Below are 27,949 nucleotides of genomic sequence, written 5' to 3'. Positions count from 1 at the left end.
GGAAGAAGCAGGGATTTCTAGTGCAGGCACAAAAACTGACGCCAGGAAGCGCAGACAAGAAGGCAACCCTGTGCTGACTGCTCCAGCGACAGCGCCCCGCACCCCCAGACTCTGGTGCTAAATCCACGACATCTAGAAATGTGTCCTGTATGTTTCCATAAAATGGATTTTTCCTTCACTTGCTACTAAACCTGAGTTCAATAAAAAAAAAAAAAGCCATCATTATACAACCCCCATGCATAAGTCATTATGGTGAGGTGAGAGAGAGAAATAATGGCAGTTCCCCGCCTTGATAAGCCCAGAGTATAGCAGGGGAGCAGGCAATTCCTACATAATTATTACGTAAGGTGGACTGAGGGACGTGCTCTCACAGAGGGACCTGCAAAGCCAGAGGCAAGACAAATCCTGCAGGGGGGGACGGGGGGTGGGGGTGGCACCACAGGTATATAAAAGGACTTAGGGCTCAGCAAGGCGGTGGAGGATGGGCTTTAAAGAGACAAGGAGCCTTGCAGGTACAGGGGACAGAGAAACCAGACTCCGCTCTGAGGAAGTTCTGTGTATATCGGAGGAGCACAGGCAGTCCTGTGTGCTTGGAGTGTACAGTATAAGCCGTGGGAAGTCGCCAAGTTTGTTTTTGTTTTTACAGAGAGTGGGGCACTGTGACATGATTGCAGTTCAGTGACAAAACCACTGGCAGCACCGTGAACGCGACATCGGAAGGACAGAAACTGAAAGAAGAGAAGCCAGTCGGGAAGCACCGCCTCAAACAGGAAGCCCAAGGAGAAATGGGAAGAACCATGGGGGAGTCACTGATGAGGAGAACCCACAGGATTTGGAACAGATGTGGCTCCGGGAGGCAAGGCACAGGGACAAGAAGACACTAAGTTCTCAAACCTGAGCAGCTGGGGATCCTGCTCACTGAGCTGTGGCATGTAGCGGCGAGGGGGCTGGGGGAGAAAAGTCTGGGAGGCTCGAGGACTTCCAGAGGAAGATGCCGGAGAGTTGGGCTGGTGACGCCCACCAGAGGCCGGTGGCGGAGCTGGATTTCGAAATCACCCATACAGCAATGACAGCTTACGCGAAGCGATGAAACGAAACCATCAAGGCAAGCAAGTAACGTGAGTGGGCAGCCGAAAGGGGACCACCGTATTGATGGTCCACGAAGGAAAAGACAGGAGCCGTGGAGACTGGGAAGGGCAGTCAAGGTAACAGAACGACACGGAGACCAGGACTGGCTGGAATGGGTGCTCCGAACCACCGGCTGCCGGGGGAAGAGCAAACAGCACAAAGACTGACGTGAGCCACTCGATGTGGCCATTAAGAGGGCCTCCGTTCCAGGAAGGGGCCTACAGTGAAGCCGGATACCGAAATGGGTTGGAGGAATGAATAAACCAGAGACAAGAACAGACTAGAATGTTCTTTCCAGAGGTGTAGTTGGAGGCGAGAGATGGGCCAGTAGTTTAGGAGAAAGCAGGTCTAATACTTGACTTTTTAGAGGAGTAAACCCTAAAAGAGACAAAAGATGTCAGAGAAAGGGGATCTTACAAAAGACGGACTGAGGCATCTGCTTCTTCAAACCCGCTGTGTGAGCCATTCTTCAAATTGCTGGTAATTTGGGGCCAGACACGCAAAGCTCAAGAAAGAACGTGTTCCCTAACTGAATTTTCATGGGTAAGACTTACATTCTCACTTTCATAAATATTCCAAAGACGTGTTCTCATAAAACTCTTTTGCCCTAATCGTTAAAGAAATTGTTAAGTACTGAAATAGGTTTTACATCACACATTTCATCAAAAACTGAGAAAAGGCTGAAAATGTGTTCAACTCTGTATCACTACATTTGTTTTAAGCATTACATGTGAATCTGTAATCAACACATGACTCATGAGGAGTACTTCCTAAATCTTTCTAGACCTCCAGTCTTTGTATAACTGTCCCTTCCATCAACCATGAATTTCCTTTGCCCGGAACAACTGCTGATGAAATTTGGGAAGAGAGAAACCTTGTCTCACCAGGAAAAAAAAAAAAAAAATCTCAGGCCCTTATCTCCAAAATACCTAAAAGACAGCCTCAGGGAGCAGCTGCGTTACCAATGATCCCCTTCATCCCCTTCGGTCCGTGCAATGGCATGGACTTATCCTAGACTCACACGCATATTTTTTTTAAAGAATTATTTCCTTGTTCTTCTCTTAGTAGGCAGTTGCCTCCAAGTCCGTTTAGAGCCAAGCAGGGGAGAAGGAGTGGGGAGAGAGGATGCAAGCAAGGCCTGGGGGTCGAAGGAAGGCACCCACAGTCCGCCTCACGGCCTCCTGGCTTTGCAGAGGATGAGCCAGGGCTGGGGGCATGCGGGCGGTGGGCGGGGAGCACAGGCTGCCACGGGTGACGCTTCAGTCACCTGGGCCGGGCCATCCCACACAGACTAGCAGAGGAGAGGCGTGCTCCTCCTGGGAATGCTTCGATCACCTTTAATAAGCACCCTGGCACTCCCAGCAGGCCGGGGAGCGCGGCGCAGAGAGTAAATGAAAGGGAAGACCCCCGAGAACCTCCCGGCGCTGCGGAGAACCCTGGAATTTACCAGACTGTGGGCCAAGGGGAAGGCGTATCTTGTGAGGATCTCAAACATATCCCTTCTGCTGTGGCCTTCCTGTTTCAGCGCGAACCTCAGGTTTCTCATGTCCTGGGGGGAGGAGGGGAAGCAGAGAAATTTGACAGTTCAGTCTTCAGATCAAGTGACAATCCTTAGCAAAACATCTCTTCAACTAAAGGAGCAGAAGATTCACTTACCTGGAAGGGCAGTTAATCTAGATTACTAAGAAAATCACTTTGTTTTTGTGTGACATTTGGAAATATCCAGTTTAAGAACACCTCAAAATACTCCCATTGCGGTCATGAATGTAAAGACAAAGCAACTAGTGTTAAAGAGAAGACAGAGCTAAAATCATTTTCTAACAAGAAAAATCAAACCTGGCCTTGCATACCGTCTACGGTGTCTCCTTCAACTGGTTTCTGTGGTATTTTAACTATTGAAGAGTATTTTATTCACAGAACTTTTCAAAGGCGTACCTGCTATCACATGTGAGCTCAAAATTGTCAAACATGTCACGAAAATACGGAAGCTCTCTCCCTCTCCCTCATGCTCCTCTCACGTCTCAGTCTAACAAATCAGGAAATGATTGGCACCGCGCTCTCATCCAGGTGACGGAACATTGTTCTTCCCATCAAGCTGTCTTGCACAGTGTTCTACACAGACCACAGAGGAGTACCCTTGTGCTTTCATGAACTAAACACTAACGCTCAAAACTGGATTCTAAAAGGGGGCTTTCAATACATATCTCTTTGCTAAGCAAGAAAAACTTCTCATACACCGAAACCAAACCAAAAACGACGACAACAACAAAAGCTCCCTTAACTATCAAGTTGCATCACCTATCAAATATATAACCTTCTGCCTTCCTTTTAAAGCCAGAGCTGTCCAGGTTGTCTCCTGAATCAATCACGGTGCTGTGACTTGAGTGGCTGAACACTCAAAACACCAATTCAATTCGGAAAAATGAGCTTCATCCTGGACCCTGGGGGACTTCGGGAAGGAGGCGGCTGGGTTAATCCCTGTCCTTTTGGATGTCATGATCTTTACATTTTTTCAAAGTGTTTTTTCACATAGCATCTCGGGAGCACGGGTAAAGCTTCCTAACCCTTTGGCACAAAGGACTAGCAAAGGCCTTGCTACATACGGGGCATCCCAGAATGCCACTGGCAGCAGAGGTGGTACGAAGAACTAGACCCGAAGACCCTGCCCGAGTGACCCAAGACCGCTCGCTCTCTATACAGATGGCATCTTCTGGGTCTTGCCACCTCTAGGATTTTGTGCTTTCATTTCTAGAAGCACAGAACTGAATAAAATCCAAAACCAGATTCACAACATATTCCAAGGAAACCGGGATATTAGCTGTTGGCTCATGATGCCAAGCGGTAGTCAAATGGAAGGGAATAATCATTTCAGGAGGATGACACACCTCCAGAGGATTTTACAACCGAGCCACCAGCACAGCGCTGGGCAGCCGAGGCTCCATGGGGCTCGGAGACCTGTGTGCAACTTTCCTCCTCCCAGCCTGGGGTCAGCTGATAACTCCGTACCGTCACTGTACAACCACTTGGCCGGAGTTTAGACCATTTCTAGATAACCATGTATTCTGAGCCATCCGTGATTCCAACAACTGCTTTCTGTGTGCCAAAGCGCAAGTGATTCAAGCAACTTCTGGTGGCCATCTGATTCAGATGTAATTAAAGGACAGAAAGAATTACTACCTCATCTTGCCAACAAGAAAATTGAAATGGAAAAGGCAAATGACTCACGGGCGGCAGCTCACCAAATCTACGACAGAAATATGAGCATATCCTAAGTGGTAAGTTCCACCTGGTCTCCTTAAGGCTGACTCGTCAGGGGAGGGCCCCTGAGAAAGAGCCTTGCGGCCAAAGAGCCTCACGGCCCCACCTCGGCCTGTCTGACAAGTGGGTCACGTGGCGATGCACCAAGCCTCGCTGTAATACACGAGTCCGAGTGAACACCCCCTGCCACGCAACCATACAGAAGGGCTGCTTTATGGAGACATCATCCCTATAACGCATCTCTAGAGAAACACCACCCATTGTGGCTGACCTCAAAATACCACAGCCTTTAGAGCGAGTAAACAGGGGCGAGGCATGGAAGACGGCAGGAGGTTTGTTGGTGGTTAAGGTTCGGCTTCATCTCCCCCGCCCCTTAAGGCTCCAAGTTGTCAGCAGGGGCTGGTGTGGTGCCTGGGGGTAAACATGCACATATCCAGAGCTATCTTGTCCTCTGCTGCTAGATGACATCCACAGGGACTTAGAGCCCCCAGCTGAAAGGCACTGCTGACCAGCAGAAATCCCCGCGCCCAGAGCTAGTAGGACCAGATCTGTAGGGTTCAGAACAACCCGTCTCCCTGGAGCTCCCTGGACCCCAGCTGGGGCTGACCTCCGCGAGACCGCCCCGCCACAGCGGCTTCCTTCTCTATCACCTTCGGGTCTGCTTCTGAGGACATGGGACTTGCCTCTCCCAGGGAGAGAAAGGAATGAAGAGGCTGAGCTCCAACACTGTTCTAGGCCGTCATCTTTGGGCTCGGCGCTAATTCCAAAAACTACAGGTCTGTGTAACATCTGCCAGTCATGCCTGGTGAGTTGCCCCGAAGCCCCTGGTCTTTAGAATAGGCAGTCAAAGGGTAAGAATGTGCTTTATCTTATTAACTTTGGGGACACTGATATTTAAATACAAATTCTTTCTATTGACAAAGCAACAAACAGCACTTTGAAAAAAATTCTGTTAGAATGAAAGTCACTTTCAAGGTCGTCAATATTAGCAACCCCATTTTCCTTGGAGTACTATAACATAACGCTCTACTCCCATGGAGGCCTTTACGCAAAACGCAAAACTTTACTTCCTTCAAAGTAAATCCCTGTACTTCTAGGCCCCAAAGTGAAGACAGTAGCTGGGATCATAAATAAGGCATTTAAGGTAGCCTGGATTAAAACAAAAACCAAAAGAAGCTAAAGTGCGTAGTGACAGAGAATTTCAGTTCAGGCTTAATGACCACAGAATCCTTTGCTTTGTGATGGAGTGTACTAGTCCGTCTTCAGCTTTTATAAACCGGAGACAATAAAACGAACATACCATATTCATTATCAAAACAAAACTATAGGAGATGAGTTTTAAGAAATCACAGTGCCTGAGCCAAGGTCAAATCTCCCAGATCTAGCTGTGAGAACCACTGAGACCTCCACACCCCTTCCAGCTCCTTCTGGGACTGGACATTATTCTATTCTATTATGATTCTATTCGGATTGTAACCATCTGACTCGTAATACCTGCAAAGGACGTATTCTTGCCAGAAGGGTTACCCCGTTGTCTGCAAAATGTATTTGGTTCCCAACCTTGACATGTGTCGGGTAATGTCAGCTCAGTGACCGAACTCTTCTGAGGCTCAAGGCTTCATAAGGATAAAATGGAGACGCCACCTAGCACGTGTCTGCACCGACACAGATGCTCAATGAGCAGTTACTACTACCCCTGAGTAAATGGTATTATCATTAAATCTCTGCTACCCACTGTGCCAACGCAAAATGGCAGGCAAAACATTACTTCTGAAAACTCAGCAAAAGTTAAAAAGGTTGTTAGAGGCATATCCTATTCACGGAGGGTAAAATCTCTCGCAATTTTCTTTCCTTTCATGGTGTGAAGGTGTCCAGCTGGTAATACGTCACATAATGGGACACTGGGAGCAGACTTGGGCAAAAACTAGAAAGTGAGAAAATTCTATCCATAAAGTCTTCTTCGCATCCAGTCAAGCTGACAGAAGGACAGGTCTGAGTCCCTGCAGGTCTCTTCAAGGAACTACTTCCCCAGGAGGTTTTAGAAGCCTGATCATGAGGGAAGGACCATTCTCGGGCCTTAGATGAACCAGGGCCTTTGATTTTTTTTTTTTTTTCGTAAACCCCCATCAACTGTTACTCATCATCCAACACTAATGTGTCTTTTTTCACATAAGAAAGTACTGAATCTCTTACTTTACAAGTAATATCTAGACCATAGGAATTTTCGCCTCTACTTGTCGCGCCTCCCATTTTTTCAATTCTGGAGATCACACCCAGAGGAACATCAAGTATTAGAGCAGAATCCTGTAATGGACAAAAATGCAAAAGTCAATATTTCCATCAGTATCATTAAAACACCAAAACCACTTTCAAAAAACCATATTCTTTAGGGTACTTTTACCTTGGCCCCTTTTACCACTTTCTATGAACAAAAATAGGGTACAGATCACACATGAAAGAGCAAGCATGAGAACAGCCAGTTACGCAACCAAGACGCACCCCAGAACATCCGCGGCACCTACAGAATCAAGACCAAACTCCTAGGGACACAATTCCAGGGCCCCGTGCTGTCACTTCCAGCTGGCCTCCGCAGGCTTCTCTCCCACGCCGGTGCACACTCCCAACTACGTGACACCCTTCACCATTCCTCAAGCACAGTCCACAGTCAGGCCTCTGCGCTTCCGTGCACGGTGTTCTCTTTGCAGAGGGTGATCTCGGTTCCCCAACGACCAAATGTCTCCCCATGGCTTAAGCCCTGGTCCGGCAAACACCGCCTCTAACAAAGCTCGGCTTCCTGAGTAGACAGAACATAACCGACCACTCCCACCTCCGAAGTTCTACAAGGCTTGGTTCAGACTGCGGCTGCGCCACGTGCTTTCCTGTATCTGCCGGAAATGCACAGGTCCATGTTCTCCCCACACCTGGAACCAAACATCTGGAAGTAGCTCCTAGCTGAGGCCCGGGTGCATCTCCCACCCGAGAAGGGCCTGGATGCACAGCGGTGTCTCCCCGTCATTCCTCATCCAATGCTGGGCACAAGGGGTCCATACAGGTGCTGGCGAGCCAGAATCACATTCATGATGTCACACCACGGTCATCACAAGCTGCCAGCAGCTGCCATGCATGGAGTGAGTCGCCTGTGCCAGGTGCTGCGACGGGGGCTCCGCACGTGACGGAAGCTCCGCATGCCTCATCGCTTGGATTTTATCCTCCCGGCCATTCCGGATGTTGGTGTAGTATTCCCGTTTCCCAACGTGGCAATCGAGGCTTTAGAAAGCTTCAGTAACTTGCTTGGTAAATAGGGCGAAGGGTTGAGATTTGAGCCAAGGTCTGGGAACACACATCAAAAGAGCCAGACAAATGGTCCCAGCCTTTTGACTGTGTCACTGCATTCTGAAGGGCTTATCTTACAGCTACTGCACAAGAGGACGAACAGTCACATGTGTGGAGATGCTCAGCGGAGCCAGAGGGGCCGTCAGCATGGAGAAAACAACCATTAGTCAGCTTGAAGGACGAAGCCTGCAGCGCCGAAAATAATCACAGTGCGTGGAAAAATAAGCTTACGTGGAAAAAAGCAGCACACAAAATACACTGGCTACAGTAATGTAAGATACATGTCCACATGGACAAAGATAAGGAGGCCTACAGAAATTGGTTAAGTCCCATGTTTTCCTGAGTGCTGTGATGACTTTGCTAATAAAGAGAATACTTTCAAGGTGCTTCTTGAAGTTTTGTTCTTTAGAAGATGCTCCTTTGGGGGGATACAAATAAAGTTTGGGTTCTACTTGAAATCCTTCTCCTTTGTACAGCACAAAAACTAAGCATTGCTTTACAGAGCAGAAATATAGCTCATGGGTATTCTAGAAATTCAAAAAGTCTAAGAATCGGGTGCATCCATGCTATGGCCCTACTACTCAGCTACAAAAACACAAGGAACTATGGACGCGCACGACAGCACAGAGGGCTCTTAAAGGCACCATGCCGAGTAGCAGATAAGGCCAATTTCACAAGATCACATACTGTAGGAGTCCGTTTATGACATTTTTGAAGTGCTAAAATTAGAGAGCCGGAGAACAGAGAAATGGTTGCCAGGGGGTGTGGGGAAAGAGGGTGTGATTGATCATACAGGGGCAGCAACAGTCGCAGATCGCGATGGTCCGTGCATGACTCCATGATTTTATACGTGAGATCAAACGGCAGAGAATTAAATGCAGAAACCCACGAGAAAATGAGTGCACGAAACAGTGGTAAAGCTCAAGTGCGGTCAGAGTCTCAGTTAACCGTTCGGTGCCATTAAATTCCTGGTTTTGATCAAGCAATATAGTGACTGGAGAAGCTAGGTAATGCACTAGTCTTCCAAGTTCTCGAGCATTCATAACTATTCCAAAACAGAAAGTTAGAGAAAGCGCAAGAGCACAGTCGCCGTGGTATAGGGAAAAGAGTGAACAAAATTGGTTCAAGCAGCGCTTTGACATTTATTAGCTGGACAACCTGTGCCAGCCACGTTTATCTGTAAAGTAGGGATGATTATAGATCATGGACTTAAGCCTGTCACATGGTAGCTAGAAAACAATGAAATTCATTATTATTATCACAAAGAATATGTTTGTGTTTGGAAGACAGAGGTGTGCTCTGCGAACACAGCAGATCCGTGCCCTCTCGCAAGCAGCCACGGGTCTTTCCCTTTGGACCCCCAAGGAGGCATTTTTTAGTTGTGGCCGTGGGGTGAGACACCTCGCTGTGTGACTCAAAGCCAAATGCCTAGAGAAACAAAAAGACACTGCTCTATATGTAACTGTGGACATATACAGCTGTGTTTTATAACGTGTTTACTTCTCAATACAATCTAGTTATTAAAAACATACCACCAGGAAATCTGTTCTGTTTGGATTGAGATTAACAAGTGCCCAAGTGTGTTCCTAAATGTCAAACTTATACCTAGAAACACACAGATCAGACACTAAATAAAGGTCCGATACCCTAAGATCAACATGGAATCAAGAATATAAACAAAAAAAGATGAGACCTTACCGCTCTTTGTCCTCGAATAGAGAAAACTCTATAGCTCTGATAACCCTGACCCAACACCACCCAGCAAATGGGACAACTGAGCACAGCCGGCCAGTTCCTGACCACAGGCGCCCACAGCTTAATAAGGCTCCTTGCCATGCTCTCCCCGAATGACAGGTTCGAGATCAGACAACCCAGCAGGCCAAACTGGAAGATCCAGAAATAGGAAAATTAGCTTACCTCTGTAGAAACCTGAGTTGTTACTATCTAAGTATCATTAAATATTGAAGAACTCTCAAAGGTCCTTTGAACTCAAAATTCTGCACCTCTAAGGATCTGAAATAGTAAACAGAACAATCTAAAAAGATGACTTCATTTACCATCTCTCTTGAGTGTCTACTGAATAGCAGAAACCATCCTGGATACTAGGAAACACAGAGATAAATAAGATATCTTATTTATCCCATTCTGTGCGAATGGGAGATGGGACACGTGTATCCGAAGAGCCGCGATGCCAGGCCCCAAGGACCAAAAGCCATCAAAACAAAACAAAATACAGCCCATGTCCAGACTAACAGGATGAGACATCAGAGGAAGGCAGAACAATTTCCTATTGATTGGCTTTCCTGAAGGTTCTGTGGCAATGGCGATGTTACAGACGAGCCTTACAGGACGGAATAATAGCAAGTGACAGTGACATCGGCCACACATGTGGGAAAGCATGGGAAGCTTATAAAAAATAAAACACAACACTTCAAAACAGCTGGTCAGGCTTATGACAGGGTGGCAGGGGAATTCCTTGGGAGCACCCCAGGGCTTGGATCAGGGTGACTGGGATCCCTGGAATGTGTTTCGAGAAGAGGAGCGCAAGGACAGACCGGTGCTTTCTGAAGCTCCCTTTGGCAGTACTGAGCGCTGTGCAGTACCAAGGAAGGGACCACACCCAATCCTGGGAACCCTGGAAGCTACTGATTTAAGGCAAGTTGAGAAGACAGGAGAACCCGAATGTGGGGTGACCTAAGAGGGAAGCAAAAGAAGGAGACGTGAGCCACTGGGGAAGCATCGGCAAGGACCCAGATTTAGCCTAGACAGGAGATGTGATCCCAGCAAGAGATGGGAAAAACACAGAAAGGGGCTTTGGAGAAAGATCCACACTGTCACTTCGAGACACACTGGCTTGAAGGTTATGATAAATTAGTCAAGTACAGATAACCAGGAGGCAGCTGGAATTACAGAACTGGGAGAGATTCCAAAGGTCCCTCAAACTCAAAATGTCCAGAACTAACCACATGATGTTTCTCTCCCCAAATTACGTCTTCCCATCTCAGTGGCTGCTGCTCCATCTGTCCCATTACAAAGGCTGGAAACCTCGGAGTCATCCTTGACATCTTCTCTGCTATCCCTCATCCAGTCTCCCACACTTACCTCTTAAATCTATCACCCCCTCTCCAACTTCCCCGGACCACTGGAACAGGCACAGCGGTCTCTTTGCACGGACTGGTGCTCCCCAAGTCTGCGCTCCGCACAGCGGCATAGGCGATCGCTGACAGAAGTCAACCCGATGCTATCATTCCTTTGCTTAAATCATGTCCAAAGTTTCTTGCTGCTCAACTCCAAACACTTCCATCCTTAACAGGGTCTACAGGCCCTTGGTCAACCGCACCCTGCCGCACGCCCGCTCATTCCTTGCTGTTCTCCCTGCCCCCAACCCAGCCCCAGGCTCATCTGTTCATGTTCCTCTTGGTCTCAGTGCCTCTAGCCATTCCCTCAGCTGGTCCTCCCCACTCACCCCCGGCAACCATCTAGGTCATTCCTATTCATTCTTCAGACCAGAGGTCAAACACCATTTTCTCAGAACCATTTCCCAGGCTCCTCGAACAGCTGCATTCCTGTACTACTCGGTCCTGGGCTCCTCGCGCTCGGCACAACTTGTTGTCATACTCCGTGTGATTATCCGATCACTGTCGGTCCCATCAGCACGGAAGCTTCATGGGGGACAGCCTGCGCCTGCCGTGCACACCACTAGCTGAAACCACAAATGGACGATGCGGAATGACCGAAGGCTCTAAGAGTAAAAGACGAAAGGAGAAAAGGCTCAAGGAGGGGAATTTGATTTTGGAAAAAAGGCCACTAGGCCCCTCCTCTCAGATGAGAGGTGGAGGAGAACATGGATGAAAACAGCAGCAGGTAGTGAGGAGGGCGGTTTCTGGGAGCTCAGGGACGAGGGCTTTTAACTGCTCCGCAGAACAAGACAGGAGGTCGGCTGCAGCCCATGGAGGGTTGCTCAGTGAGGCAGTCGGGGAAGGAATGAGAAGTCAACCTGGGATGAAAAAGAACTGCCCAAGGACGGGGAGACTCTGAGGCCTGAAAGCCTGCACTTGCGAGGGAACTAACGCATTAAATGCATGTGACTTGCACAGCAGGGCCCAGTCACCCACAGCCTCTCAAATCTGGGCGCAGTGGGTTGGGAAGGACACACGGCAACAAGGGGCAAGGGAACCCAAGGGGCCCGCGGGCATTGCTCCCCCCTGAAAACAGCGCGCATTCTGCAGCAGCGGTATAAGGCGAGGGCTCGAGACTGAAGCTTAACACAATACCTCCGGACCCACCCTAGGTTCCCACTGAAGTCCTACTTACAGACACATGAGGATGTTTTGTTACAGTCTTTTTAGCCTTATTTCAGCCCCTTTGAAAGGAAAAGAGGTGCGAGATCTACTAGTCCGAAGAACTTCAAGAAGGACAAAATCTCACAAATCTCCATTGTGTTTTCATGAAAAGAAAAACCCTCCAGGAATCCTGTCGGTGGTCCCTGTAATGAACTGAATGCGCATCCCCCCCCCCCCAAAGAATCAGATCTGCCTCTGAGGGCCGCACAGGAGGGCGGCGGCATTCAAGGCTCGGAGCTGCAGCCAGTGAGAGCCACCACGGAAGCTAAGCGCCGCCCCACCTGTGAGACGCCCAGCTCGAGGTGGCGCTCGAGGTGGCGGACACCTAGTGCCGGCTCCCAGCTCGTTTCAGAACCGAGTGTCTGAGAAGTCTGACTGACACACAGCGGCCCTCCCAGCTCACCGGTCCGAGCCCTGTCTGCACGCTGGCAAGCCGTCGGAAGGCGAAGTAAACAGACCTCATTTTTCTAGTCCCTCGAAGAAATACCTTACGAACTACAGAGGAATGTGAGGGCCATCTTTACAGAGGGTCTTAGATGGTGCTGAAGAATCTTCGGGTGATACTCTGCCTGAAAAATGCAATCATTATGTTCCTAGCTTTTAGAGACATCTTGCCTTGAATTGAATCCAGGAAGAACACACTGTTTCTGACTTACCGTCAGAAAACGATGGTAAGTTATCTGGCATTTCATCTCATCAGCATCACTCAGTCGGAAGGCCTGAAAGCGTCCACGCTGCTAGCTACCGCACATCGGCCACAGCCCGTCCCAGTTCCAGGCCGTGTGGAGCGACCGCGAGCGAGAAATACCCACTTTCAGATGGGATCGTCTCTGGGGCAAAGGGGCGATGGTTTCTTTATAAAATTCCTCTCTTGAATATTTCAAAATAACTTTTCAAACGGGGTGGGGATGAATGTGTGCTCTAGATGGAAAAAAAAAAAAATGGCCTGAAGGAAAGTGCGGAGGAGAAAGCACAGGGCGTCAGTAGCAGTCACTGAGTAGGGCACCTGAGCCAGAGCGTGGGCTGGGCACACAGGACAGAGGTGGGAAGGTGCCGGGCCTCTTACTCCCCAGCTAAGGCCTGGGAGCTGAGGGAGGAAAGGAGCCACGGACAGCTTCTGAGCACGGGGATGGCACAACTATAAAGACGACTTCAGGAGCCAGAAAGAAGGGAGTGGGGAGAAGCAGCGGGCAGGGAGGCCAATGTGTGGCCGCTATGATGGCCCGGACAAGACCTTGGACTGGAGGTGGGGGCACATGTGAAGACTGTGGAGAAAGGAGGACAGGGGCAGGGATTCCAGGGCCACTGGGGGACAAGCAGCACCAGCCCAAGAAGCGAGAACACCAGAAGAATGTACTGGGGAGGGAGAAAGCCAGACTCCCGCCTTGGCCCATGCATCTGGGGTGCGAGGCGAAAAGCCCAGGGCTCTTGAGCAGGCAGTAAGAAATGAGAAAGCGGGGAGGCGCCTGGGTGGCTCAGTGGGTTGAACATCAGACTCTCCGTTTCAGCTCAGGTCCTTATCTCGTGGGTCATGGGATCGAGTCCTGCACCTGCTTTGTGCAGCGTCTGTTTGGGGATTCTCTCCCTCTGTGCCCTCTCTCCCTCCTACCCCCACCCCTGGCTCTCACTCTTGCTCTCGCAAAAATAAATAAATCTATATTTAAAAAAAAAAAAAAAGACTAGAAAGGGGCCAGAAGAAAGGCAGCCCTCAAAACCCAAGAAAGCCCAGGAATGACAAGAGGACGGCTCTGCCTGTCAGTGCAGCCAGATGGGGGAGGGCGCGTGGGAAGGAGGGCAGCCAGCAGGCAGCACGGTCCTGACAGAAGATACCACCCCCGGGCGGAGGAAGCCCTGGGGAGGAGCAGGACGAGAGAGAAGCTCGCAGCCGCCTGGAAGGTGGAGGGAGAGAGAGGCCGATCAGACTGACGCATCCACAGAACCGGTTCCCACCCTGGCTCCCAGCAACCTAATGACCACCCTCTGTGGCTTCTGCTCATTCTTTATCTGCCCGTGGTCCGCCCCCTTCTTTGCCGAGCCTCTTCTCTTCTACCGACACCCACCAAAGCCTTCGCTCAGATTTTCTCCTGCTCCCCGACCCCGGCCCCGCCCTGGGAGAATGTTCGTGCCCCTCAGCGCGCATCTCCTTGTCACATCATCTTCTCAGGTAATTGTGTGGATGTATGCAGCTTGCACCAACACGGACGTGCTAACAACTTCACCAGCTTCGGAGTCACGTTTCCAAATGCTTCGGAGACATCTCTTCTCAGTGGCTGTACAGCTATTAAGGCCACATTTTCCAAGAATCTCCGGGGGCTCATCTCCGACGTGTTCCTTCTCCCGTGAGGTCCATTTCAAAGGCAAAGGCATCACTCTAGACTCGGGTCCATCCTCCAAGTCCCGCCTCCAAATGGCCACGCCGTGCTCCCAAACCTTCTGCCCTCTTCTCTCCTGGTTGTGATGACAACGGTGCGAGGCCCCGGCTGCCCACCTGGGCAACTAGCTTTTCCGTTGCTCTCCCAGCCTCCAGTCTCCCTCCCGAATCCACCAGACACGCTGCAACTGGTGTCCCTTCCAGAAAGCCACACCCATCACACGGTTCTGTCGTAAGCTCTGCGCTGCTGACCTGTGACTTGCGAGACTCTTGGGGCCGGCTCTTCTTCAGGCTTCAGCTCCTGCCACCCCACGTCCCCTCCACCCTGTGCCCCAGATCCGACAGACCACCCAACTGTTGCCACCGCATGTGGTGGTCTCCGCATTGTCACACAAGTGAGAGGGAAACACCCTACCTGACACGCTCCTCCCTCTCTCCCCTCCTGTCCGGGAACCTGTTTCCATTCTTCAAGACTTGCTTCAGATATCACCTGCTCCACAAAGCATGCTATGACTCATCACTCGGTGAGTCACGGTCTCCCTCACAGCCTCGCAGCGTTATGCAACCACTAAAGGCTTTGTCATATCACACCCCAGTTACTCGCCTCTGTGTCTTTCTTTCACCGAGCTCGGAGTTAGTTCACCGCGGCATGCTGAAGGTTCCGGAATAAAGTTATAAGCATCTGAACGCACAAAGGGTTACTTTGCCTTTCTCACCCACTATAGCAACTGAGCCCAAGGTGTTTCCTAGAAAGGAAGCTGAAGCTGTCTTCCCCCTGGTAGTCTCCGGATTACAGAGTATTACATGCCTAAAGTGCCCCCACTGTGGTCAGGAGATCGACCCCAAGCCAAATTCCTGAGCCCCCTCAAGGTCAAAGGGAGGCGCTGAGACTTCCAAACTCCAGAGCAATGGTGGTATCTGAGATGCCACAATTTAGTGAGGTCCGCACGGCAATCGAGCCACAGCGATGAAGCCTGTTCCCTCCCGAGTTCACTCACAGAATACGTTTTTACTGAGCTCCTACTGTCTGTTGGGCTCCATGCTAGCCAGGCACAGAGGACCAAAAGGACTCAGCATTAGTAAAGGCCAAACACAGACAAACAAGCATCCCTGGCCTCAGACAGCCACGGAACAAGAGGAAGCAGAGCAAGACGGCAAATCGGAGGTGGAGACAAGTGCTCAGGAGAAACAAACAGGGAAAGGAAAGCGGGGCAGGGGGGCAGCTCTCGGGCACTGAGCACTACCAGAGACGTGTGGAGAGAGGCTCTGCGGACCCAGAGAGGGAAGGGCTCCTTCCCGGGAAGCTGGAGGAGGCTCTGAAGAGGGTGTGGCCATTCAGGTGGCCTGTGAAGGACAAACAGCGGCTTCCCAGTACGGTGAGAACAGCAAGGGTGATGCACTAATACAGAGGCAAGGAGGGGCCTCGCGTGTTGGGAGAAGGGAAGGTCATGGTCTTACGACGGCACCGGCAGCAGCGGGAATCGAAGCAAGAGAAGTCATGAGGCTTTTTATGCCACGTGAGGGACAATGGATTTCACTCTCTGGGCCATGGGGAGCCAACGGAGTTTTAGACCAGAGAAGCTGGAGGCAGCATGCAGGGCCGAGTGCAGGGGGAGATGGCCATGAAGGAGGGCCACACTAATAATCCAAGGAAACAACCACTGTGCCTCTACTGTCCTGGGGAAAGGGGCAGGCAGGAAACCTTGCCCTTGACACCCCGACGAATGGGACAGCAGACTCCCCAGTCAGACCACGCTCCCACTGCAGTGTTTACCTACCTGAAACGAACAGGTGTCTGCTTCAAAATGCCAGTAAGAGGACAGCTCTTTGTCAAACACACAGTTTGCAGCAGAATCCACAACTGATGTTCTTATTGAGGACTTTAACATACACTATGCTGACTACATTTTAAGGTTTTTGCGTGACCTCGTACGTGGCTTTCTTTATAGGATGTTTTCTGCCATTAGCTTCTTGCTCTTATACTTGGACTAAATGTTATAGCCAATTGGTCAAAATGTTTATGTGAAACAGTAGAAGAAGAAACAAATTAGTAGTCAGTGTCTAATGGGCCTTTTACGTACCCATTCGGTGCTAATCCCCACCTCCTACAGTGCCATAGGAAAACCAGCTAAAGCTTGCTATGTGCTTCCCCAATTAATTACCAAAGTCCCCCGTGCTCATTCCAAGTGGAGGGGAGAAAACAGAGCATGCCTGAGTCCACTCTCCAGATGTCCCAAATACTGACACATGTGCTGCTATCTCCTTCCAGTCTCTTTTCTACAGACCGGTTTTTTCCTGGGTTACATAGCTGAGATCATACAAACTTGTCATGGCACCATGGTCTTAAAAATTCCCCCAGCTCATCATCAGTGACAGCATCAAATGGCACCGGGCACGCGTGGCCGGCCAACAAAACAAGAGTCTCAGAGGGGAAAGGCACTGTAACACTTGCTTTAATTCTCATTTTGGATGACTCTTGCATATATTAGCATAAAATCTCTCAATCTGTCCCAATTTGACTCTTGGGAGCCATACATTCCAAGGCAGCTCTGTTGTGCCTCCCTTCCATCTTCTTTTCTTCAAATGAAACTTATTTTGATCAGTGCTCATACTGCAGCCCCTTTGCAAGCCAGGTTCCCTTTGTCTGAACCCTCGCTGGTTTGCCAATGTCCCTCTTAAAACATGGCACCTGGATTTGCACACAACACTTGAGACGGGACTACGGTCTCGTTCTGCTGGCTATTACGTTACACTTTTGTTAGCTGAATCTATAGGGATATTAGCTTTGTCATAGATCATGCCCAATTCCTGGATTGAATAGGGTTCAGCTTTGTATGAAGTAAATGTTAGCTACATGAGATGTTGTATCAGTTAGGTTCACTCCGATACCCTAGTCCATTAAGACAGTTTCAAATCTCAACCCTGCAGTCTGGCACAGTCTATAACTCCATCTAGATGTACGACCACCGTTCGGCCCATGTTTCTTAGTCATATGCCTCAATTTAATCAAGATAAGGTGTTAATAACATAGTCATAAGGAAATTATGGGGTAAAAGCAAAGACACACAAGCTGGAGTCCCCCAACAGTCTCTATATCGCCTGTGTATAAACTGCTGTTGGGCTACTCTTCCACAGACCCTAGACCTATCCATTCCTCCTTGGACCATCCCCCAAGTACAGCTACCACCTCAGGCTGGCCTGGACAACGGCGACCCGCTGTATCTACCGTAGGTCCTTTGGCAACAGCCACGGCGGCTCTTCACTCTCTCTTCCCTTCTGGAGCACCTCGTCTCCACCTCTCATTGTTCCACCAGTGGCACATTCCTTGAAATGCTAAGGCACAGGTTTCATGGCCATGGAATGAAGAGGTAGAAATGGCACTAAGTCATCCCATAGGCATTCGAGTGCTGACCCTCTGTCTAGTACTATGTGACCACTTGGAAAGTTCTGGAGCAATGGGCCTTAACAAGGGATTCACATCAGCATCCTCCTCCGTGAAGTCTTAAAACTTACAACTGTACCGGGACTACGGGCCTGGATGCTGTGACCCAGAACACCTAGGGTATCTGTAGTGTCTGTTAAGCTTCTGATAAAGAACCACCATTCTCTACTAACTCCTCCCAGCTAGTCAATAGGTCCAGCTACCAACCCCTCCCCAGTGTTCTGAGGACGAAAACTTCTTCCTTTTTAAATCCACACTATTCCTATGTATGCAGGTGTTAGTGATGAATGAGCTCTGCATAAGCCAAAAATTAAGAGCCAAGAAGCAAATACATCCCCCATGTTAATCTGATTCACAGGCAATGCTGCCAGGGAGAAGAGACACAGTTTAGCATTATCTTTAACAGTTAGGGTCATCTTTATGGTCTTAGATTCTACTTACCGTTTCCAAACTTCTTAAATAAAGACGATAATTTGTGATGTAAACTCTTCCCTTAATGGGGCCATTGAAAGGACATATGTAAATAACTTCTTTGTCTATTAAGATAAAAAAAGTACCCTAAAATAATGGAAATATATACCAAGATACACAACAAATGGCACTCATTTAATATCAACTATGTGGCTAAGAATAACTATAGTAAAAAAAAAAGATCCCTGGAAAGGTCGAAAAGCGGGCACTGGCCATGTTTCTACGTTACTGTGCCAGGTCAGGTGGGGCCACAGGCACTGCTCCCCTGAGCTTGACCAAAATGCTGGCACCACTGGGGGCAAGGTGGTGGTAGCAGCTGGAGAGCAGAACTGAAGGTGGGGCTGCTGTCGCTACCCCCAGCGGTTGTACAGGTCACTAAAGAGCTATTGAACCAGAGGATGGCCCTTCGGGCAGGACAGTCTTGTGGACTAACCACCAGATGGGCTTGAGGAAGGCCAACCTCTAATCGCGCAAACATCACGATGTTTTAAATAAACGAATGTCAGTGGTAGACTATTCCTATAGTCTATTCTTTCTAATAGTCCAGAGAAGAGTTTTTAGCTGGATTCATTTCGATCATTTAAGGGATAGAAAACAGATGGCCAAGAGCATAGTACATCTTTAGGAGACTCAAACATAAGGAGAGACTAAATCAGGAGACTTAATTTATTATCATAAAAAGATCTTTCTGTTATCTTTCAAGGATGTCCTTGAATGTGTTAACAGCTTTTAATTCTTCTTAACAATTTTGAAATCCCATTCTCCTCGGGTGTGAAATGAAAAATACCCAGTAAGGCGACTTCATGCAAATTCAGTACAGGACTACCTCAGTCAAGCTTTTGAACTGAGGCAGAGCACCAAAATTTCATATATGAAGGCCACCCAAAGTAAGCCATCCACTTTGCTCTTATCCAGAAATCAGGATGGATGCATGCCACTGGTTTTCAAGAGTAGCATCGTGTGCAAGTCTGTGGACATGGAAGAGTGTCTCATGGTGCACGGCTAACTAACTCACAAAGGCACCATGTCTTACACCATGTTTTAGCCACTGAAGCTAAACGATCCAGACTTCAGTGAACACACCAAAAGGTTCCCTGAAACGATGGTAACTGTATCACCACCCAATACGTGCTAATCTGAGGCAAGGGTGTTGACCCTAATATAAAATGTGAATGCCCACAACATCAGCATTTGGCTTAGAAGCCGCCAGATCCTTCAGTATCCTTAAGTCAGAATGATCTGGTCCTTCCAAAGTAGATCTCTTCCTCTTAGGGTGAATTTATCATGAAAAAATAAGCCAACAATTGAAATACTGCATCAATATTACTAACTCCAGTTATCAGACAAATGAAAGCTATTTAAGCCAATGTGGTCTCCTACATTACAAAGAAAAGACTACTTAGACATTAAGTCTTCATGTTGATCATTTTAAGGCACACATCCTAGGTTGGAAAACCTTAATGTTATTTTGTTCTTATAACCTCAAACCATGAGAGGTTAGACCTCCAATGATGGGACATTTGAGACAAAATCTACTCCCCCCCACCACAAGTAATTCTCAGTCTTGGGCAGAGAGGGAAAAGTATCAGTACCCTGGACAGCGTGAAACTCTTCAAAGAACTCTGCTCAAGAAACTAAGGCACAGAGTTCTCCTTATGCTACCACTTTCAAACAAAGCTCGCCTGTGTGCCTAAATCTGAGTTCTAAAGAGAAAGAGGGATTCAAGCCACCTGTTCCTGCTGGGACTCTCATCGAGTCATGCAAATCCTAACTTCACAGGACCCTTACCAGTGATGCGAGTTTCTCCTGGAAGTCGAGGAACAGCCTCACTGAGGTCCCGATTAACTCCATCCCTAGAAGTCTGGAAATGAAACAGCGACATCAGAATGACATTACATTTGCCCAGATTTTTAAGCAATGTGGAACACAAGCAATCAAAAATATCCCTTGTAAAGAAAAAAATTAGAGTGATATTTACCATTACAGAAAAGTGGTACAGAAAAAAACAAACCACCAAAAAATACAATTTAGCGTCAATATTCATTAGCTGTGTTACATTTTAGTCTGTAAATAATATTAGCACACTTTTCAGTATTTTTAAATACCCTTTCCAGGCGCTTTACAGTGAACAGTGTTCAGGAAAGTGATAAAAAGTCAATATTAAGCATATTCTATAGAAACACGCATACTTCGGCAGCTTTTTTTTTCATATTAAATATTTAGTCATCTTACGTTAACAGCAGAAATGAAAACTTCATTTCAAGGGGGCCTTAACTGAATAACAGTAATTATAGACTCTTCCTATAATGTCAGAAAATTATTTCTTACACATCAGGTTTCTTATTTTACTGAGCTCCTTCCTCACATAGGTCACTATGTAAGAGGAAAGGGCGGCCGAGCATTTTTACTAGGAGGGCAATCACTTCATGTGCAAAGTTAGTAGATACTTCCCTCTGAGGGTTTTTGTGAATATTAAATGAAACAAAATGCACAAGTACACTTTTGGGAATTATCACGGGCTATGTAAACGTAAAGTATTATGCAATAAGAGAACTGTGACTATGTATTTAACTAAGATATAAGCTGTCAAAGTTGGGTGCCCTGCTGGATTTTTAATTGTTTTATCATGTTTATTCAGGCGCAAAATAAAAATTCCTAACCAATTTTCAATGTTTTGGTGCTTGCAAGTTAAGCATTTTAACTAGGAGGGCAAGACCGATTGTTGCCAGTCAGGAATGCCTTCCCTGATGGGCGTGAAACCACACAACGTACATGCATGAGAAGACTGGACAGAAATCCTCAGCATCCTTTAACACTGCCTCTCACTAACTAAAAACAAGTATAACAAGCAAATGTAATACTCACTATACCTTTTAAGGACCACAGTTTGGGGTCCGGAGAATTAGGTACAATTCAACCACAAAATTGGGGAAGCAGGTCTTTGATTAACACAGGATAACATGGGATTAACACAGGATATATTTTATATTAGAGTCACATTCCACAAGGCTTAAAATCAGCTTCACGAAGTAACTCTTGTGTTTAGAACTGATCCTTGACCATAACAATACTATTACAATAGAAACTTAGAAAATCTTGGAGATGAAAAAGGTTGTAAACATGACACCCAAAGCCGAAAACATGAAATATGAAATACTGATAGATGTGATCAAATAAAAAAAGTTAAACCTCTGTGTTTCAAAATCAAAATGCCACAAATATAATTAAAAGCCCAATGATAAGCTAGGAAAAAGACCTGTAATGCCTACTATAAAGAGTTGATTATCATAATATGTAAAGAACACTTATGAATCAATAGAAAAGTATCCTCTCAAACACCCAAAAAGCAAACAGGCAAAGGACATGAACAGCCACTTCTAAAAAGAAATACAGATGGACAATAAACACTATTTTTTTAAAAAAAAAAGCCACCCTCATTAGTACTCAGGGAGCTACAAATTAAAAGACACTAGCTGGCTCCCTTCTGATTGTTTAGGCATCCCTGTACACTGCTGGTAGGAGTGTGAATGAACCTTCCTGGTAGATAATTGGTAAATGTATCCAAGGCTTCAAAGGGCCAGGAATAAAGCTTGTTTTACATTCACCCCTTCCTTTCAATGTTTGTTTCAAAATCGTCCTCTAATTACACAATTTTCTCCTCCATACCTTGAACAATTTTTTTCTTAACGCTGTACTCATTTCGCTCACACAACTATTTTATCACCATAATTAGAACATAAGGCCAATATTTGGGAAGGTGTGAGGAACTGCTCAGTGGGCCTTGGTTTTCCAATATCTCCTTCAGAAAGCTTTCAAGGCCCAGAGATTGTCTAGTATCTTAAATATAATGTCTGGCAGCAGTCCACAAAACAGAGGTTCTCAAAAATGAAGTTACATGAAAGGATTTACAAATGCAAAACTTACGTAACACATATATGGCATTTTGTCTTTTCTGGAACAAGGTAGGATAATAAAGAAAACCACATATACTGAAGAATGTACATTATGTAAATAATGAAATTAATAATTCAGTAAGACCGAAACGACCACCTAACAGGCAACTAGGAGAAGAGAAATGCAGAGAAAGGGGTGCAAATTAAATCTGAAAACTTACCCTCTTAATAGACTCATTCTCCAAGGAGTGTGAATTATATTTAGAAGCTGGTGCAGAAGCCATATTGGAAACTCTAGCAAAAAAAAAAAAAGACAACATTCAGTATCAGTGGAATTTGTATGCAATTTCCAACAAAGCGGCATCTGAGATTTAAATATTGCAACTGAGAACAAACAGTACTCCGCTCGACAGGCCCCATTTCCATACTAGTCTCCAGTGGGAACGAGACACACAAGGGACTAACCACAGCACACAGCACAGGTCACACGAAGGAGTTCCAGCAAAGGTACTGGGAACCGCGCAAGAACAGGAAATGGCAGCTAAGTGTACTTGGGGGAGCTCAGTGGGAGACACTATGCACACTCCCAGAATGGTTATCTGTAGAGTTCAAACTGCCACCTCCAAAAATGTACTGCTTAGTAACTGTGCACCACGCCTCAAATTTCCCCACTTCTTAATTTTTAAAGATAATTTAGAAGCAGCCAAGCAGATTAGTAAAAAGGGTAGACAATTGAACTCACACTCTTTTCGCCTCTAAGAATTCAGCCTTCTGCAAATTGAGGCAATTTAAAGTGGCATGGACTTGATGGAAATCAAATTAGCAAGATTTGATTTGATCAGTATTTTCCAGGGAAAGTTTATCCTTCATTTAAATAATGCATATTCATCACAATGCAGGCATAAACGAAACCATCGTATTCAGAACATACACGATATTTAAATACAGGGATTTAGACGTGTGAAGACTATTGCAACAACAGAAAACTAACTGATGCTTTAGTTATTTTATTTTTCAAAGTTAATGACACAAAGAGACCCATATGAAGTCACTGGGAGGTGAACCGCAGCAACTAGGTGATTATGGACATTTATTGGATCTTTTCGCCAGGCTCATTAAAAAAGCAACCACGCAAAATCTGGCATGATGAATATTAATACACATTTGCACAAAACCTAGTGATCTGAAAGCTGCACAGTGCCAGTCACTGTCCAGAAGTAAGGCCCAAGACAGGTGACAAAGATACAGGTAAGGGTGACCAGCAGGATAATGAGGCAAGAATGGCAATGTAAGGATAACCTTACAAGATCAGGACTGCCAGGCATCCCCCAGCAGAGTTCAGCTCACCAAGGACAAGGCTGGGCATCCATCTGGGTCATGGCTGCATCTTGGCACACAGCTGGCACTTGTAACTATTTGGTCAACGAATGATTATATACAAGACACACGATATTGTGAAACATCATAATGGGGTAAGCTTGTACCCTGGTTCACCAAATCCTAAAACAATGGACCTAGGGCGCTACCCTGAGGCTTAAAATTTTAGATTATGGCAAAATAAAATGTTTCTTTATAAACTCAAACCTGCAACTATTAAGAGATAGCACAACCTAAAATTAGAAATAACTTCTTAGAAAGATTAATGAATAATTTGAGAATTAGTGAAATTCAGATCAAAGCTCAGAAAAAAATACCTTTGAAAGACCTTCAAGTTCACATCCAAGCGAAATAACTCATTATTCTCAGAGACAGCAGAATGGATGAGACAGACCAGTGAGAGCAAGTCAGACGTTTCTGCCCTGAAATTAGTCTATGCACTAAACAAGATTATACACTTGGGGGATTTTCTTCAGTAACAGATATGAAATTACTTTTTAATAATCAGACACCATAGTATTTAAAACGTTTTAATAATAATAAGTCAATGTCTTCAAATAACATTAAATTACTACTGTTGAGTCAATATAAGAAATTTAAAATGCTGGGTTATACAGTCAATCCAGTCTTCACTTTCCTGTTCATGTTTAGAAGTCTCTCATTCTCACATAAATAAATAAAATCTTTAAAAGAAAATCAAGACTTCAATTTAGAAGGAACTAAATACAACAGAGGAAAGTCCTCACATCCCCCTTAATTCTAACTACTGAACAAGATACAACAACTAACTATACAAGTCACCCTTTTCAAGGGACAATGTAGTGGTGTTCAGTATACCCAGCGCTGCGTGGCCATCCCCACTCTCAGCGGTAGAAAGTTCTCAGCACCCCAGAGACAAACTCTGTACCCATTAGTCACGGAGCCCTCCCCGTTCTCCCTGCCCCTAAGTGACCACAAATCGGCCTTCTATCTCTATAGATTTGCCCATTCCGGACATTTATATAAGCAATCACATAGAGTTCACCCTTAAACAACAACGGCTTGAACTGTGTGGGCCCACTTACAAATAGACTTTTTTTATAGTAGAGTACCGCAAGTGTATTTTCTCTTATGACCACTTAGTAGCGTTTTCTCTAGCTCACTTGTATTGTAAGAGTACGGAACACAGACAACAGACAAGCTATGTGCTAGTCAAAGGTTAACATGCTTGCATGTGCATTTTCAACTGCATGGGGGCTCATGCCCCAACCCTCGTGTTGTTCAAGGCTCAACTGTAATAGGTGTAAAGTCCTGATTTTTTAGAGTTACACCAGACACCGCTACTATTAAAAGTTGAATCAACACAAATCTGAGAAATCCAAGGGTCCAAGTAACATGGGTCGGTTCCATGAGGCTCCCTTTAAAATGTTATAGGTGAACTTCTCTGTCAAACCGTTCCAACTGATCCCTGAGAGGCACAGAAGCTGGGACGCCATAATGAAGGAGAGCGCGGATGTCAGGGTCAACTCTGTTCGAATCCTCGCTCTGCGACTCACTATGTGGCCTTAGGTGGATGACCCACCCTCCTGCTGTTCAGGCCTTTGGCTGCTACTGTCTCCGTGTTTTTGCAGCACAGATGGGCGAAATGGATAAACTAATACATAGGATGGGCTCACAACAGGGTTGCTATGGTACATACATTAAAAAACTTTTCGTGGGGCGCCTGGTTGGCTCAGTGGGTTAAAGCCTCTGCCTTTGGCTCAGGTCATGATCTCAGGGTCCTGGGATCGAGCCCCACATTGGGCTCTCTGCTCAGTGGGGAGCCTGCTTCTCTTCCTTTCTCTCTGCCTGCTCCTCTGCCTACTTGTGATCTGTCTGTCAAATAAATAAATAAAATCTTTTAAAAAATTTCACATTTTATCAATTATAGAAGGATATTTATTGAATGCTGACATCGTAACAAATTATTCTACAAATTGGTCCTGACCCTATAAATACTAGGTAGAAAGTTAACTAGCACAGGGATAGTGCGTGGCTGGTGGTGACCTAGTTATAAAGCTTCTCTTTAAAAAGTACATGAAAATACCCTTTTTGATTATATTTTGCTCAGGACCCCTAAAGATCGAGTTTTCATCCTTCTTATTTAAAAAACATTGAATTGAAGCTACCCTGGCTTTAAAATGAAATTGAAACTTAATTCCTGTATCTCTATCTACACACACACACACACACACACACACACACACTGCAGGAATCTAACCGAAGGTAGACATCTCTCATTTTTGATCCTGAATAAAACTTCTGTCATGCTCACAGCCCAATCCTCTCTCTGTGACAGAGAAGATGACCAGATGAGCCCAGAGTATGTGTGAAAAGGCCCGGTGCCTGTCAACGGCAGGGTGGGTCAGCTCTAGCCTAGGCCTCTGTACTCAGAGTGGACTGCCCACCTAGAGAAAAGTGCTTCCAAGTGTCTCTATTTTGAAGAAAGCACGCTGGATGTGACTGGTGCCAATCCCAGCAGAAAAGGAGTTTTAGACTAAGGAGTAGTTAAGAAAACTCAACCCATCTAGGCAAACAATCATTGGGGGCCCCAAACTCCTTCAAAGAAAGCTACAAAAAGATGGCATGATTGAATCAATCAAATGTGAAAGTCACAACAGAGCCTTAATTGGATCTCTCTTCACACTGGAGACAGCTGAACTCAAAGGTCTCCTGGTGTCACTCTCTTTGCCCCTCCTATGCTGTCCTCAGCTCTCTTGCGCCCTCCGTCTGTCTCCCACCCCCCACCCTTCTTTCTCTGCGTCTCTCTGTCCCTCTCTCCTCCCTAGCGCTTACCACCTTGCAGATAATGCGCTCTTTCTGCCCGCCTGGCCGCAGCAGGTGGGGGTTCCGGTTGGCTGTCCGCGCCACTGCAGTCACAGCGCCCGTGGTGGAGCCGGCACCCAGCAGGTACTTAGTAAGGAGGGGCTCAGTGAATAAATGGACTGGGCAATAAAGAGTTGGCCAAAGAGCCAAACCATTGTTCTCCCAATATTCCACGTGAGCCAGAAATTCATGCAAGCCTAAGAAAATGGCAGAACAAATCCTTAGCTAATCAAGACGCTCGGGGCAGGGTGGCTCTGGGCAGCAGAGAGGCCCCATTAACTGGGCTGCTTTGCAGCAATTTGCACCACAAACTACTGGAGTGCTACTGGTCCCCACTACAGACTTTTCCCAGGAAACAGACCTTCCAAACTCAAGTACGGAAACTTCTTCCACCACACCCGGCTTCCAGACTAAGAACCTAGTCCCCAGTCTGTTGCATATGAGAAACGGAATTCTAGAGAACACCTGCAGCAAACACAACTACAAACATTTTCAAACAAATGTGGGCCATATTTACTCTTATTACAGAAATCTAGAAAGAGTAGAATCAGAAAACAGTTTTCGAAAAACAGAGTTTTGACCTCCATCTCATAGGGCCTTTGTAAACAAAATCTAAACTCCAGGGAAAGCTCGAGTTTGCATGGTCACCTCACTGGAGACCAAGGCCCCTCAATTAGCGGTCTTTGCCAACTTTCCAGGTATAAACAGTGACAAAAACAGCCCTTCTGTTTGGATTTGACTCAGTGTGCTTTCTTACTCTGTGTTGACCTGCAAATGAAGGTTTTTTCCCAAAGATTTTTATTTATTTATTTATTTGACAGACAGAGATCACAAATAGGCAGAGAGGCAGGCAGAGAGAGAGGGAAGCAGGCTCCGCACCAGCGAAGCGGAGAGCCCGATGCGGGGCTTGATCCCGGGACCCTGGGATCATGAACCCATGAAGGCAGAGGCTTTAACCCACTGAGCCACCCAGGCGCCCCCGACATGTAAATGAAGTTTAAAGATAGTCTTTCTCTAGAGGCTCCCTTGAAAGGGGAAAGCTACCCAGTCTGAAAACCCACTTCTGAAACCTGCCAGTGAGCAAAGGTGGTGCTTGGCAGCCTCTGGGTCCAGAGTTACAAATGTTTCTGAAGGCACCCTCTTTACTTGGAAGTCTGCTTTTGAAAAAAAAAAAAAAAGCCACAAACTTAGGACAGTGCCGCTCAATACCACAAGACCCAATGCCCCCTTCGTTATTAAAGCAAAGTCCTGTAAACCCCCTTTGCTAGCCTGAAACAAAAGTCATAGATATTATCAACCTAAACACAATTTCAAAAAATCATCAATATAGTACCTAAATTCCAGTATAAAGGAGGAAACAAAAGGACAGTGATTTATAATAAAATAATGCATTTTTCTTTTCAAAAATTTATTTTTTAAAGATTGATTTATCTGTTTGAGAAGGAGAGAGAGAGAGTGGGTGTGCGTGTGAGCAGGGGGAGGGGCAGAG

General features: G+C 46.6%; 1 protein-coding gene across 5 annotated transcripts in view; it reads right to left on the bottom strand.

Moving 5' to 3' along the window:
- MTM1 (myotubularin 1) overlaps positions 1 to 27,949 on the bottom strand; it is a 90,805-nt gene that overhangs the window by 44,754 nt on the left and 18,102 nt on the right. The window contains exons 2-6 of one of the 5 annotated variants that reach the window (XM_044234634.1): positions 22,461 to 22,533; positions 20,135 to 20,207; positions 18,317 to 18,411; positions 6,580 to 6,690; positions 2,576 to 2,677 (exon numbers count right to left, since the gene is read on the bottom strand). In XM_044234634.1, the coding sequence (XP_044090569.1) occupies positions 2,576 to 2,677; positions 6,580 to 6,690; positions 18,317 to 18,411; positions 20,135 to 20,207; positions 22,461 to 22,523 (444 nt within the window). In that variant the 5' untranslated portion in view covers positions 22,524 to 22,533. Of the gene's footprint in view, positions 1 to 2,575; positions 2,678 to 6,579; positions 6,691 to 6,885; positions 7,089 to 18,316; positions 18,434 to 20,134; positions 20,208 to 22,460; positions 22,534 to 27,949 lie in introns of those variants that run through there. The other 4 variants (XM_044234635.1, XM_044234636.1, XM_044234637.1 and 1 more) reach the window with 4 other exon arrangements.

This window comes from Neovison vison, chromosome X, assembly GCF_020171115.1.
Source record: "Neovison vison isolate M4711 chromosome X, ASM_NN_V1, whole genome shotgun sequence".
Taxonomy (NCBI): domain Eukaryota; kingdom Metazoa; phylum Chordata; class Mammalia; order Carnivora; family Mustelidae; genus Neogale; species Neogale vison.
The sequence above is the reverse complement of the archived record's forward strand: the minus strand, read 5'-3'. Positions and strand labels throughout refer to the sequence as shown.